Genomic DNA, 15,287 nt, shown 5'->3' on the forward strand with positions numbered 1-15,287 from the left:
AATAGTAGTAGTAAAAAAGAGGTGATATTTTATATATAATGATTAAATAAAATATCAACAATACATCATATTATTTAATATATCACATTAATATTCAATATATTATATTATTATTCAACATTAATTATTCATACAAATCAATACAAAAACAGATCAGAATAAACAGTAATAAAAACAATAATAATCAGTATATCTACAATGATTCTCTCTCTCCTCAATATTTACAGTAAAAAAGTTCACACATCTCTTGTGAAAGGTTGGCCAAAACTACACAAAATTAGTTTACATAAATCCCTAAGAGTTTCATATTACTACTAAAGTGATATAGATGGCCGGATCAGTTCACTCCTCTGAATTCTCATATATTCTTCATCAAAGCTGCCGTCTTCATCAGAGTAAGTCTTATTCTTCCCGGCTGGCCAGAATCATCTGAAGCTACAAATCCTCAAAAAACACTCAAGAAACCTGACGCAGGCCGTCCTGTTCTCCCTGGACCAGCAGAGAGCGCGTGTGCACCACCACTGCCATCCAGAGCGGTTCCCCTGTGCTGCTGATGCACAGATGATCATCCCCAATACACATTACATAAACTCAGGATTACATCTGTTTTACACTTGAGCTGACAGCTGTACATCACTTTAAACCTTAAACCCAGACGCTCTCAGCTATGAGTATTTGCTGAGTTTGAGTGTCTGTGTGGGTCACTGAGAGACACAGAGAGAGTGCGTTAAACAAGTTTGCTTTTTTATTGAGGCTATGCATGAGAGAAGTTGTGTTGTACAGATCTTCACACACTGCTGTTCTGTCGAGCCAGAACGTAATCTCCTCGTTTCTCATTCTTTCGACACAGCTGACAGGAGAAAACAGCGAGCACCAGCAGAAAACAGCAGGAGATGACGGCGGCCACCGACCACCAGGACCCGGAGTCTGCAGACAGACGAAGAACACTGAAAACACACGTCTAAACACACACGGTATGACTGAACAATACACTCAGGACATGGCTCCTCTCACTTCTCTAATAGAGTAGGTGTTAAAGGTGTGCTTCGTCCAGATGTGCAGCTCATGTTGTTCTGACAGCAGCATTAATGAAGCTGATTTTCCCGGGAGCGTATTAACAGTGAACACGGCTTTACAACCTCAAACTCCTACTGGACGTCACTCACAGACACAGCTAACCCTTACAGCGACTTCATCAGAAAATCATCAGAAAAGGTCAGGACACCTAACCCAATCCATTTCAGCACATCAGGACAGTGGTTAACATTGTCGCCACCAGCAAGAAGGTCTCTGGTTCGAGTTAGAGGTGGAGTTTGCATGTTCTCCCTGTGTTGGCGTGGGTTTCCTCCGGGTTCTCCGGGTTCCTCCACAGTCCAAACACATGCGCTATAGGGGAACTGATCAACTACACTGGCCGTAGTGTATGAGTGTGTGTGTGTGTGTGTGTGTGTGAGAGATTGTGTGTGTATGGGCGCTCCCCAGTACAGGGTTGCAGCTGGAAAGGCATCCACTGTGTGAAACATATGCTGGAATAGTTGGCGGTTCATTCCGCTGTTGCGACCATTGAAATATAGACTAAGCTGAAGAAGAATGAACGATTGAGTGAGGAAAGAACAGCATGATGCGGGGAGCTCCTCTTCTGCTGGAGTTTATTATTAAAGACTGAATGTCCATTAGACTGCAGTGGCTTTAGCAGTGGTGCAGACCTCACAGTCAGAACGGCTTCTCAACTCTTCATGTTCAGGTATTATTTTGACTTTTGTAAGACTAACGCTAAGAGTAAGTGTGAACACTTGAAGTCAAGTTTCTTTATAAACTAATTTGGAGAGGGGAGTGTGTTTATGATCGAGTATGGCGGGTCCCACATTAGCTATCACATGATACATAAAATAGCAGGATCTCCTTTCCTTTTTCATCTTGAAGATTCCCCCATCCACCCCGACTCCTTCCCTTCTTTCCTAGCACAGCACAGGGGAGTTTCTCCAGACCGAGAGCGTAGACTCGCCTGACTCCTGATGAAACATGGCTCTCTCCCAGAACAGCATGCCAACACACATACACTATCAGTCATGAGCAAAGTGTGATCTCTTAAATAATCTTTGAAAAGAGGGCTGAGCATCATCATCATCATCATCATCATCATCATCATCATCATCATCATCAGTGGCAGCTGGAGCTTTCATTTTCACTGGATTCTAAATGGCTGTCCAAGTTTTATCTTAATGCATGCGCACGCACGCACGCACGCACGCACACACACACACACCTGTCAGTCTGATGTAGGTCAGCACCTCCAGCTTCTGCTCCTGGTTTCTCCATCTGCAGCTCAGCTCTGTGCCGTGGTCTTCCTCATGGAGGATGGAGATCAGCAGCTGCACCTCCACAGTGAGGTCTGTGATTCTGAAAACACACACACACACACACTGATTATAACCTGTTCCACACACCGCTCAGCTCCTGCTCTCCTCTACTGAAGTCTGAAATGAAGATGAATGCGGCCCACAGCACAGTGTGTTCAGAGAAATAGGCCTAAAGTCCTCATTTGTCTACTCTTTTGGATAAGTGTGTATCCGTGTCCTGAAACACACATGTGGAGCAAAACACCATACAGCTACAGTGTGAGGTCATGTCCTCTTGCCAGTGCAGACTGTGTTTTCTTAGATTAAATGGCATTTCTATAATGTTTGGAGATCCTCTGCCGGCATTCATCACAGTGCTTTGAGCTCATTCGGTCAGTACAGTGGGGTCTCGGCAGGCGTTCAGATGGAGCAGAGTTTCTGTACAGGACTTTACTGTGAGCTACGCCTCTGTGTAAGGGATGCTGCACATGAAATAACACATTTAATAACATTCTTTTACTCCAAACTCTGTTCATAAGCTCAGTGGAGTGTCTGAAATAAGCCTTCAGTGAGACGACTCTGTTGATCTGTTATTGACGCTGAATCAGTGAACGCAGCTAAATCCTCTCTTTATAAAGCCGCACTGTGGGGATCTCCTGTGTTCTTCTTCAAGGCTCTTCAGAACTGTGCTTCTCCGAGCAAAGCTGTGATTGTCATGAAAATCTGCTCGATCACATGTGAGATGTCAGCTTCATTAATTTCCCAGACCTAATAAGACTCTTGCTGACAGCTAGAAAACGGTTTTCAGACTGACTAAAAACATGCTGAAATGAAGAGTTAGGGGTAAAATGCATTACACTGCCTCCTCAGCTCTTACCCCACTCCTGACTAAAGTTCTCAGAGCATCTGTGTAGGTGCAGTAATGTCACCTGTTCTGCGACTGCAGCGCTCGTCCGGCCAGGTGAGAGTGTTCAGGTGTGTTTCCGTTGATCAGCCAGGTCAGCTCTGCAGATGAGGGATTTACAGCCGACACTACACACTGGAGCAGCAGCTGCGAGCCTGAAACAGCACAGCACAGACTCTAAACCACACAACAAAAGCTCACCGCTGTCCACATGATTGTCCACTTCCACATCACGGACTGACTGTAGAGATGAGGCAGTGCGGGAAGCTGTTTACGGAGCGCTCTGCTGGGTTTTACGGGATTGATTTCTACAGAGGCCACCCGTACTGTACACCAACAATCAACACAGGCAGACATATGAACATACCATGTGTATGACACGAGTTTAAATCTAGTCCTAGCCAATGAAATTACTCTTGGCATCACGTTCATGTGTAACTTCAGCACTGTCTGGACACTGTAAGCTCAATCAAGGCCCGCATACAAACAAGAAAACCTTTTAAACACTTTATATAAAGCGTTTTAACTCTCCAGTATTGTGGCGTACACTGACAGTATGTGGCGTACACTGACAGTATGTGGCGTACACTGACAGTATGTGGCGTACACTGACAGTATGTGGCGTACACTGACAGTATGTGGCGTACACTGACAGTATGTGGCGTACACTGACAGTATGTGGCGTACACTGACAGTATGTGGCGTACACTGACAGTATGTGGCGTACAATGACAGTATGTGGCGTACACTGACAGTATGTGGCGTACAATGACAGTATGTGGCGTACACTGACAGTATGTGGCGTACACTGACAGTATGTGGCGTACACTGACAGTATGTGGCGTACACTGACAGTATGTGGCGTACACTGACAGTATGTGGCGTACACTGTACTTAATATAACACTGAGTCTAGCAGCCTGTTGCGTTTACAGTTTAGACATATTATTTTTAATGACATTCTGCAATACACAACATAATGCGCACAGCCTTGTTCAAACCCTAACCTGTGTATAAACACACACTCATCAGCTTAATCAGCAAGGTTAGCAGTGTAGACTCACCAGAGCGACTTTCAATGAAGGATCCATTTACAGGAGAGACAAAGTGAGGGGAGGATATTCCTGAAGCTGCATGAAAACAGAAATGAATAATCATGAGGTTAGACCAGTGTGTGTGTGTGTGTGTGTGTGTGTGTGTGTGTGTGTGTGTGTGTGTGTGTGTGTGTGTGTGTGTGTGTGTGTGTGTGTGTTAAACTTTCTCTGATACTTACATGTGACAGCACTGGAGGTGACTGGAGGTCTGTTGGAGGTGACGGTGTGTGGCGCAGCGTTCTCTGAAGAACATCAGACGTGTTTACAGACACAGAGCAGAAGACATGCTCATAACACCCATATCATCCATCCATCCATTCACTCATTAACCTGGCACTCACATTCATTCAGTCATTCACCTGTCACGTGCACTCTCCAGGTGCGGCTGACGTTGTACTGTGCGTTGTTGACCACCACAGTCAGTCTGCAGGTGTAGTAGCCCTCGTCCTCCACAGAGATGTTTCTGATGGCCAGAATGATGCCCTTCTCAATGCTGTACCTTCCTCTGCCAACAGGGAGCGCTCTGCTCTCAAAATTCTGTAGTAAAGCAATGACCATCTCAGAAATACAGCCACAAACAGCTCAGAAACAGTACTTAGGCTATGCAATGAAGCGAGATGAGTTAGCTAGACTGTTAAGTTTGTTGAGTTCTGGGTTCTAGGTGTCTTGAAGGTAGCTCAGCTCAGCTGCTCCATATTATTATTGAGAGATTAAAGCTGAGCTGCCTTCATGTTACCTAAAAACAGAGATTGGTGCAAACTGAAACGTAACGGGCGAGCCAGCTAATCGAGCTGCATGGTACAGGCTCCTGCTTAGATCATTTGTTCAGGTCTGGTTCTCACAGTGTGTGGTGATCTACCTTGTGCCACCTGGCGTTTTGTGTCCGTGTGTAGTATTGTAGATGTGGGCAGATGATCCTGGTGTCTGCTCCTGCATATGTGCTGAAGGGCATTACTGTGGTGTTCAGATCTGCAGACACCGTGATGGAAATACTCCCCGTCAGACAGAATGTGTCACTCCTGCAGGAAAAACACACCAGTAACAGTAGTTACACAAACAAAAACACAACTCTTCACATAACCTGTTAAAATTGCACTGTAATGAAAGGAAAAGCCCAGGCCTATGATGCAGCACGACTGCCTTGTTCATGAATACACATATACACACACCCCGCTGTAGACCGGGTAAAGTCTGACCTGAGGGTGTAGTTCAAGGTAAATCTGAAGGTAGAGTCTGAGCAGGTAAAGTCTGACCTGAAAGTGTAGCTGTAGGTAAATCTGTCTGACCTGGGGGTGTAGCTGAAAGTAAATCTGGTGTAGCTGTAGGTAAAGATGTTTGACCTGAGGGTGTAGCTGTAGGTAAGTTCTGATCTGATGGTGTAGCTGTAGGAAAATCAATCTGACTTGAAAGTGTAGCTGAAGGTAAAATTGTTTAACTTGAGGGTGAAGCTGAAGGTAAATTGGTCTGAACCGAGGGTGAAGCTGTAGGTATAGACTGACCCGAGGGTGTAGCTGAAGGTAAAGCTGTCTGACTTGAGAGTGAAGCTGGAGGTAAATCGGTCTGACCTGAGGGTGTAGCTGTAGGTTCCGGAGTCTGTGGTCTGGCCCGGCAGCAGTAAGACCCCGCGTCCACTCAGCTTTACCCGGTCTCGGTGCAGCCTCAGACTGCTCTGGTTACTCAGACTCGTGTGATTCACATGGAATGAGGAGCTGTTATCCAGTCGTAATCTCCTATAACGAATGGCATCTTCCAGAAACGGGAATCTGATGATAACGGCCTCACCTGGAGTGTGAAAATCTGGGATCTCTGGACCCACAACCACACAACTGTCTGAAGCAAACACAACTGTCATTAATGCAGAAGCATGGCTCCAGTGAGCGCACAATCACAGCTTCAACAGTTCACTGACTTTCCTAACAGATCACGCTGCGCAGCTCTGGCTACGTTCACACTGCAGGCAAATGTGGCCCCAATCAGATATTTTTTTTGCCCACATGTGACTCAGATCTGTTTTCATCATGACAACCCAAACTGTGTGGAAACTGGTATTTTCAATTCTGATTTGTGCCATTTTCATATGTGATATACAGATCATATACCCCCAGGGGTGAACAGGTTGGCCCAAAGGGGAATCTGTCACCCCAAAAGAAAACCAGTTGCCCCATAGGAAAACCACTCTCCACAGCGAGCCAGAGGAAAACCGGTCACCCCATATATGATCAATAGAGATCTCGTGTTTTTCAATCCGACTGCTGTGTGAACGCTTGTGTCGGAATTCATGTGTCTTTTACATCATTTTCGATCGACACGCATCACGCATTATTCTGTGTTGGTTCGTGCTGTAAACAGCTTCTACTCCTCAGCGGCTAAGTGGAATATACACAGAGCAGATACTTTTCCCCAACAACTCAACGTTTTTGATTTTGTCTGTTTTTTAAGGACAGCTGCCGCTTGTTACCCACACACTAACCATTGAACAATGTGAACGCTAAGCAGAAAATCAGATCTGAGCAAAATTCTGATTTGAGCACTGAGCCCTGCAGTGTGAGCTCTGATCATCAGAAGGCTGGACTCCTGCAATGAGCCTCGAATACAGCTCAAACCTCAGATCAAGCTCAAATCATTGATGCTTGCCTACAGGACAGCACTGTGCCCTTACACCTCCACCTGCTGCTGAAGGTCTGCACCCCTTCCAGAAGCCTGCGGTCAGGGAGTGAGCACTGCCTTGGGGCATCATCACAGAGAGGCTATAATTGACTTTCCATTATTCCCCTTCTGCTCCTTACTCTACCGCTTATCAGTTCCTCTGTTTAAGCAGCATTTCTTGTGTGTGTTGCCTTCAGTCACTGAATGCCTCCTCATTTGTGAGTTGCTTTGGACAAAAGTGTCTGCTAAATGATCAATGTAAAATGCATCTGTACTGTGCTCATCTGTTTGAGGGACACTGGCATTCACTTGTGTAGGCTGCTGGATAGTTTTGTCTGAAATTTAATGGACTAAATTGTATTAATGTTATGCTGTGAACAGTAGCTGGAAAAGGAAGTTGGGGCTGTTGAGTAAGTGTGTCTATAATTTAGACTACCTAGATAACCTTTCCCACAGTACTTTGTCTTCTCTCACTTCAAGCGTTTATGATAGAAACAAAGTCATTCTTACCTTTCAGAGTCTGTGCAGAGGCTAGGATTAATCTGACAGAAATGAAGGCAACGCATGTGCTGAACCCAGAGAGTCTCTGTCAGGAGAGAGCAAATATCATTACAGTCCACACAACACACCAGAGAACAACACACACGGCTGATCTACACAATATCCACACACACACACACACACACACGGCTGATCTACACAATATCCACACACACGGCTGATCTACACAATATCCACACACACACACACACACACACACACACACGGCTGATCTACACAATATCCACACACACAGCTGATCTACACAATATCCACACACACACACAGCTGATCTACACAATATCCACACACACGGCTGATCTACACAATATCCACACACACAGCTGATCTACACAATATCCACACACACACACAGCTGATCTACACAATATCCACACACACACACACAGCTGATCTACACAATATCCACACACACACACAGCTGATCTACACAATATCCACACACACACGGCTGATCTACACAATATCCACACACACACGGCTGATCTACACAATATCCACACACACACACAGCTGATCTACACAATATCCACACACACACGGCTGATCTACACAATATCCACACACACACGGCTGATCTACACAATATCCACACACACGGCTGATCTACACAATATCCACACACACACGGCTGATCTACACAATATCCACACACACACACGACTGATCTACACAATATCCACACACACACACAGCTGATCTACACAATATCCACACACACACGGCTGATCTACACAATATCCACACACACACGGCTGATCTACACAATATCCACACACACACGGCTGATCTACACAATATCCACACACACACGGCTGATCTACACAATATCCACACACACACGGCTGATCTACACAATATCCACACACACACGGCTGATCTACACAATATCCACACACACACACGGCTGATCTACACAATATCCACACACACACAGCTGATCTACACAATATCCACACACACGGCTGATCTACACAATATCCACACACACACACAGCTGATCTACACAATATCCACACACACACAGCTGATCTACACAATATCCACACACACACACACAGCTGATCTACACAATATCCACACACACACACAGCTGATCTACACAATATCCACACACACACGGCTGATCTACACAATATCCACACACACGGCTGATCTACACAATATCCACACACACACGGCTGATCTACACAATATCCACACACACACGGCTGATCTACACAATATCCACACACACACGGCTGATCTACACAATATCCACACACACGGCTGATCTACACAATATCCACACACACACACAGCTGATCTACACAATATCCACACACACACGGCTGATCTACACAATATCCACACACACACGGCTGATCTACACAATATCCACACACACACGGCTGATCTACACAATATCCACACACACACGGCTGATCTACACAATATCCACACACACACACAGCTGATCTACACAATATCCACACACACACGGCTGATCTACACAATATCCACACACACACACAGCTGATCTACACAATATCCACACACACACGGCTGATCTACACAATATCCACACACACACGGCTGATCTACACAATATCCACACACACAGCTGATCTACACAATATCCACACACACACCGCTGATCTACACAATATCCACACACACACACAGCTGATCTACACAATATCCACACACACGGCTGATCTACACAATATCCACACACACAGCTGATCTACACAATATCCACACACACACACAGCTGATCTACACAATATCCACACACACACACAGCTGATCTACACAATATCCACACACACACGGCTGATCTACACAATATCCACACACACGGCTGATCTACACAATATCCACACACACACGGCTGATCTACACAATATCCACACACACACACAGCTGATCTACACAATATCCACACACACACGGCTGATCTACACAATATCCACACACACACGGCTGATCTACACAATATCCACACACACGGCTGATCTACACAATATCCACACACACACGGCTGATCTACACAATATCCACACACACACACGACTGATCTACACAATATCCACACACACACACAGCTGATCTACACAATATCCACACACACACGGCTGATCTACACAATATCCACACACACACGGCTGATCTACACAATATCCACACACACACGGCTGATCTACACAATATCCACACACACACGGCTGATCTACACAATATCCACACACACACACGGCTGATCTACACAATATCCACACACACACAGCTGATCTACACAATATCCACACACACGGCTGATCTACACAATATCCACACACACACAGCTGATCTACACAATATCCACACACACACGGCTGATCTACACAATATCCACACACACACGGCTGATCTACACAATATCCACACACACGGCTGATCTACACAATATCCACACACACACACAGCTGATCTACACAATATCCACACACACACGGCTGATCTACACAATATCCACACACACACACAGCTGATCTACACAATATCCACACACACACAGCTGATCTACACAATATCCACACACACACACACAGCTGATCTACACAATATCCACACACACACACAGCTGATCTACACAATATCCACACACACACGGCTGATCTACACAATATCCACACACACGGCTGATCTACACAATATCCACACACACACGGCTGATCTACACAATATCCACACACACACGGCTGATCTACACAATATCCACACACACGGCTGATCTACACAATATCCACACACACACACAGCTGATCTACACAATATCCACACACACACGGCTGATCTACACAATATCCACACACACACGGCTGATCTACACAATATCCACACACACACGGCTGATCTACACAATATCCACACACACACGGCTGATCTACACAATATCCACACACACACACAGCTGATCTACACAATATCCACACACACACGGCTGATCTACACAATATCCACACACACACACAGCTGATCTACACAATATCCACACACACACGGCTGATCTACACAATATCCACACACACACGGCTGATCTACACAATATCCACACACACACGACTGATCTACACAATATCCACACACACACACAGCTGATCTACACAATATCCACACACACACACAGCTGATCTACACAATATCCACACACACACACAGCTGATCTACACAATATCCACACACACACACAGCTGATCTACACAATATCCACAGTCACACGGCTGATCTACACAATATCCACACACACACACGGCTGATCTACACAATATCCACACACACACGGCTGATCTACACAATATCCACACACACACGGCTGATCTACACAATATCCACACACACACACAGCTGATCTACACAATATCCACACACACGGCTGATCTACACAATATCCACACACACACGGCTGATCTACACAATATCCACACACACACACAGCTGATCTACACAATATCCACACACACGGCTGATCTACACAATATCCACACACACACGGCTGATCTACACAATATCCACACACACACGGCTGATCTACACAATATCCACACACACACGACTGATCTACACAATATCCACACACACGGCTGATCTACACAATATCCACAGTCACATGGCTGATCTACACAATATCCACACACACACACGACTGATCTACACAATATCCACACACACACCGCTGATCTACACAATATCCACACACACACGACTGATCTACACAATATCCCTGTAAATGACTGGAAATCATGTACTAATAGAACATTGTGTCTCTGCAGGACTCGATGATTTCCAGCAATAGTTTACTAATATTTGTTGGTAATGACGCCGTTTCCCCTGTTCCTGTGATCTGTGCTGGAATGTAGACTGAATCTGGCATTCTCACCTGTGTGCTGATGACCATGATGCCGATGATGAAGAGGTTTAATAACCGTGGAGAGACAGAAGTCAAGGCAGAAGCGTGTGCGACAGGCGGACGGATGTTCTCTGTTTTATGGACAGGTTATAGGGGAAACCCTGAATCCGCAGACCACGTTTCCTCACCAATACATGGAAATTCCACATTTACAAATCAGAGAGCTAATCGAACTCATCTTCTCAGAACACACAGAAGAAGACAGAGATCCATACATAGAGACAGACGTCCGCTGAAGAGACACTGAAGCCTCAATCTTTTCTGCTTTAAAAGCAGAAGCGGGCATATATGGTCAGGCTACTGCATGCAGAAACGAAACAACACGAGACCCTAAGCTGCTGGACAGATCCGGCGAGTTTATTTGACCACACTATCAGCATGTACAGCACACTAGAGCTCTCCGCAGCTGATATTAGAGTATGCCTCTGTTGTGTCTCTGTCTGATGAACGTGTGGTTTTCTAAAATAAATGCCAGTGTTTGTACATTGCGGGGGAAAACAAAGAGGAAACTGACACACTTTTTGTAGCTTCCCTACCAGGATATTTATAGGCAGCGAGATTGCTTCTAAGGAAGTGTAAGATTGTCAATTATTATACAGCTGGATAATGAGTTTGATGTAAGAGTGATCAGCTTGAAGCAGACAGATGTTCTGGATGTGGTGTTTATCATCATCAACACACAGATTTACTGATCTACAGGCCCGACGCTGTAAACTGAAGTGTGAAAATCAAGTTCCCTTTAATAACTCTTACACCAATCTGTCATTCATCACCTTTGACAACATTTATTCATCATCAAACATGACATGAAGTGAGTCATTTGTCCTGTCATCAGCTTGTTCAGATGTCGTAATCTCACATGACAGAGCGTTCTCAGTTTAGACAGACACTAGATTGCGTGTGCTTGGATTTCTCTGCAAAAGAAATGTTTCTTGCTCAACGGTGTGGTGAGTTGACCACTGTGGAGGTTGAGTCAATAAATAGCTGTAATTAGTCATATTAGTTTGTCATTTTAAGTGTGAAATAAAAAGAACTAAAATTCTGAATGTTCTCATCAATGCTTGAACAATAAATAAATAAATGGACGACCATAAAATCTGAGTAAATCTGTATATCTTATTGACCTCCTAACAGCTGAACACTGGACTTGTTTTGGGATCTGAAAATGAGAAGAGCTTTCCAAGTGCAAGTTATTAAAGGTAATCTTCCTGTAAACAAAACGAAAAAACCTCCTCTACATCGATCATGTGGTGACCGACTCAGACCTGCAGCTCCTCCACGAGGGACGCTCATCATTCTCAAGCACAACACCTTTGGCCAAATGAGAACCGGTCATCCCAAAGGAGAACCTATCATCTCAGAAAAGAACTGGTTACCCTCGAGAAAAATCAGCTGCCCAAATGAGAACCTGTTCCCCCAAAGGAAAACCAGTTACCCCAAAGAGAATCAGGTTGGCCCAAAGAAAAACCGTTCTGCCCAAAAAAGAACAGCCACAGCAAAGAAAAACTGCTCACCTGAAGAAACCAGACGAGAATCATGCCATAGGAGAAGCAGTCACCTCAGAGAAAAACCAGCTGCCGCAAAAAATCCACTTGACCCAAAGAACCAGTCACCCCAAAAGATAACCAGTTGCCCCAGAGGAGATGTGGTTGGCCCAAAGGAGAAGCACAGTATATCATGTAAACTCAGGGTATTTTCCTTTTCTTTTTAAACGTCTCAGATGTGTAGAGCGGTCTTAACTTCCCTTGAAACTCTGTTGGTCTGAATGTGCCGATGCCAGCTGCTGTTCTTCACCACGGTACAAATGAAGGAGGTTCTGTAGAGATTTTACTGTCTTACATCTGGCAGACACTTATGACCAAAGTGACTTCAATTGAGGAGGCATTCAGCGCTTCAACACGAGGCCATGCACACAACACCTGCTGATTACACAGAGGAACTTGCTTGTGCTCAGAGAATTAGTGCTCGAGTTGTTTTATTGAGTTTCTACAGGTGGTTTGTGAAGCCCACTCACCTGTGAGAAGCACACTCCATTACTGCAGTGTTTGTGTGGGTTAAGGTGTCAGTGAGGTGAAAGAGTGTTACCTGTGGGCAGGTGAGTCTTAAACTCAGGGTTGTTTGTTTTGATAGGGTTAGGGTTTTAGTTTTGGTTAGGGTTTTGTGTTCATACGGCAAGGGTTCAAACAGGTGTAGGGGCTCCTGCAGGCAGTATAGCGCGGTGTATGCAGTGTGTGAGAGAGCTGTGCATCCAGGCTTAAGGCTGATTTATACTTCTGCGTCAAACGCCGGCGTATGCTGCGGCACTGACGCATAGCCCTTCGCCGTGGCCGTCGCTGACGTGCACCTCTTAAAAAAATGTAACTACACGTCACGTAGCGTATGCTCTGTGATTGGTTGGCTTGGTAACGCTGATGAGTCTGGGCAGGACAGAGAGTCGCCTGAATGGCGCGAGCCCGGTGAAGTGATTGTTTACAAGTGTGGAGTCCAGTGAAGGAGCTCCGGATGGAAAGTTTTGTTCTGTGTTTACCTCATGGTTAAAGTTGTTGCACATCCGCCGGTTCCTGCCTCAAATGAGCGAGTTTGAGCCACTTGTACATCCCGGAAGTGTTCAGGAAAAGCAAAACAGAAGCGAAGAAACTCGACACAGAGGAAGATTTACACCTCACTGCCCACTAGTGTTTCAGAAGTGTTAATGCAGACCGACAGAGACAGCAGCAGCAGTATACATGCACAGCTGCACGTGTTGCATGCGCCGTGGGTTACGCCGGTCACTTGAAACAGAAGTATAAACCAGGCTTTATGTTCTTCTGCATGATCTGCTGTCCATCTCTCAGGGGATTTTGAGCAGTTTCTGTTGTGCATTTATCAGTTTGGAATTGGCTTGTTATCGTTCAGTGATGTAATTCACACCCGACCAATGAAATGTTGAACTGTCCTGAAATCTTTCTGACTGGTAAACTGCTGTTGACCCTTGGTGTATTATAGCCAGTGAGCGTGCCTGAAGATCGAGCCTTGCGCTGTGAGCTAATCAGCTAATGTTGATGGGTTTGGTTATTATTTGTTTGCTAATTTAAACCAGCTCATGTGCACTTTTACAACTCTGCATCTGATTTCGAGACTGCCGCTCCTCTAGAGGTCCCGCTCATAGCTGCGTCCGCAAACACTGAGGCAGTCTATACCACTGAAGTAAAACACACCGCTTTACACCCGGGGTGCTGAAATATGATTGGTTGAGCTGGCAGCGGGCGGAGTTACAGACCAGATTAAAGACAGACAGAGGTGTGAAGCTCTGCAGCGACAGATCACTTCCTTAACCCTCACCCTAAAGAGAAAGAAAGAGCACACGCATCAGCGCTTAAAGCAAAGGAATTTATTTTCAAAGGAAAACAAAGGACCGTCAGGAAAATACAGGACTTCCTGTCATATAGAGAGAGGACAAACGATACAGTGCCACGACTGAAACAGACAACCAGTCAGCAGAGAGAAGCCGAGACACATCCCATCATCACTAGCATTAGCAGGAGTTATGGCTGAAATCATAATACAAAATCATATCAAAACAGGACAGCGATGGACATCAGATCTGCAAACCTGCGCTGGACAACACCTCTGCAGCATGCTGAAATCATGTCAGGGCAATATCTGACGTACACAACCGCCAACGAGTAAAACAGAGGAGATCATCCACATTACAGCTTCAGGTCAGGCGTCTCTACACGCGCTCGGCTGAGCAATGGCATGAGTCTCTTCACATCAGAATAAACCATCAGTTCTGTGTTGAACCGCTAGCATGATCTACTGCTAATGATCACG

The 15,287-nt window shown here is 45.3% G+C and overlaps 2 protein-coding genes across 13 annotated transcripts in view; both read right to left on the minus strand.

Moving 5' to 3' along the window:
• Positions 1–723: 723 nt before the first annotated feature.
• LOC101882195 (interleukin-1 receptor type 2) overlaps positions 724–15,287 on the minus strand; it is a 15,602-nt gene continuing 1,038 nt past the window's right edge. The window contains exons 1-11 of one of the 11 annotated variants that reach the window (XM_087267209.1): positions 11,180–15,287; positions 7,865–7,898; positions 7,493–7,630; positions 5,836–6,166; positions 5,196–5,355; positions 4,696–4,873; positions 4,516–4,578; positions 4,307–4,372; positions 3,269–3,398; positions 2,267–2,400; positions 724–927 (exon numbers count right to left, since the gene is read on the minus strand). The exon at positions 11,180–15,287 is cut by the window's right edge and continues 1,038 nt beyond it. In XM_087267209.1, the coding sequence (XP_087123335.1) occupies positions 788–927; positions 2,267–2,400; positions 3,269–3,398; positions 4,307–4,372; positions 4,516–4,578; positions 4,696–4,873; positions 5,196–5,288 (804 nt within the window). In that variant the 5' untranslated portion in view covers positions 5,289–5,355; positions 5,836–6,166; positions 7,493–7,630; positions 7,865–7,898; positions 11,180–15,287 and the 3' untranslated portion in view covers positions 724–787. Of the gene's footprint in view, positions 928–2,266; positions 2,401–3,268; positions 3,932–4,112; positions 4,373–4,515; positions 4,579–4,695; positions 4,874–5,195; positions 5,356–5,835; positions 6,167–7,492; positions 7,631–7,864; positions 7,899–8,172; positions 8,239–11,179 lie in introns of those variants that run through there. The other 10 variants (XM_087267207.1, XM_087267210.1, XR_015498997.1 and 7 more) reach the window with 10 other exon arrangements.
• map4k4 (mitogen-activated protein kinase kinase kinase kinase 4) overlaps positions 14,830–15,287 on the minus strand; it is a 24,911-nt gene continuing 24,453 nt past the window's right edge. For both annotated transcript variants that reach the window (XM_087267198.1, XM_087267197.1), the window contains one exon: positions 14,830–15,287. This exon is cut by the window's right edge and continues 1,275 nt beyond it. The gene's annotated coding sequence lies outside the window, so the exon portion shown is untranslated.

The sequence above is a fragment of the Danio rerio genome, chromosome 9 (genome assembly GCF_052040795.2).
Source record: "Danio rerio strain M-AB ecotype USA chromosome 9, GRCz13ab, whole genome shotgun sequence".
NCBI classification, from domain to species: Eukaryota; Metazoa; Chordata; class Actinopteri; order Cypriniformes; family Danionidae; genus Danio; species Danio rerio.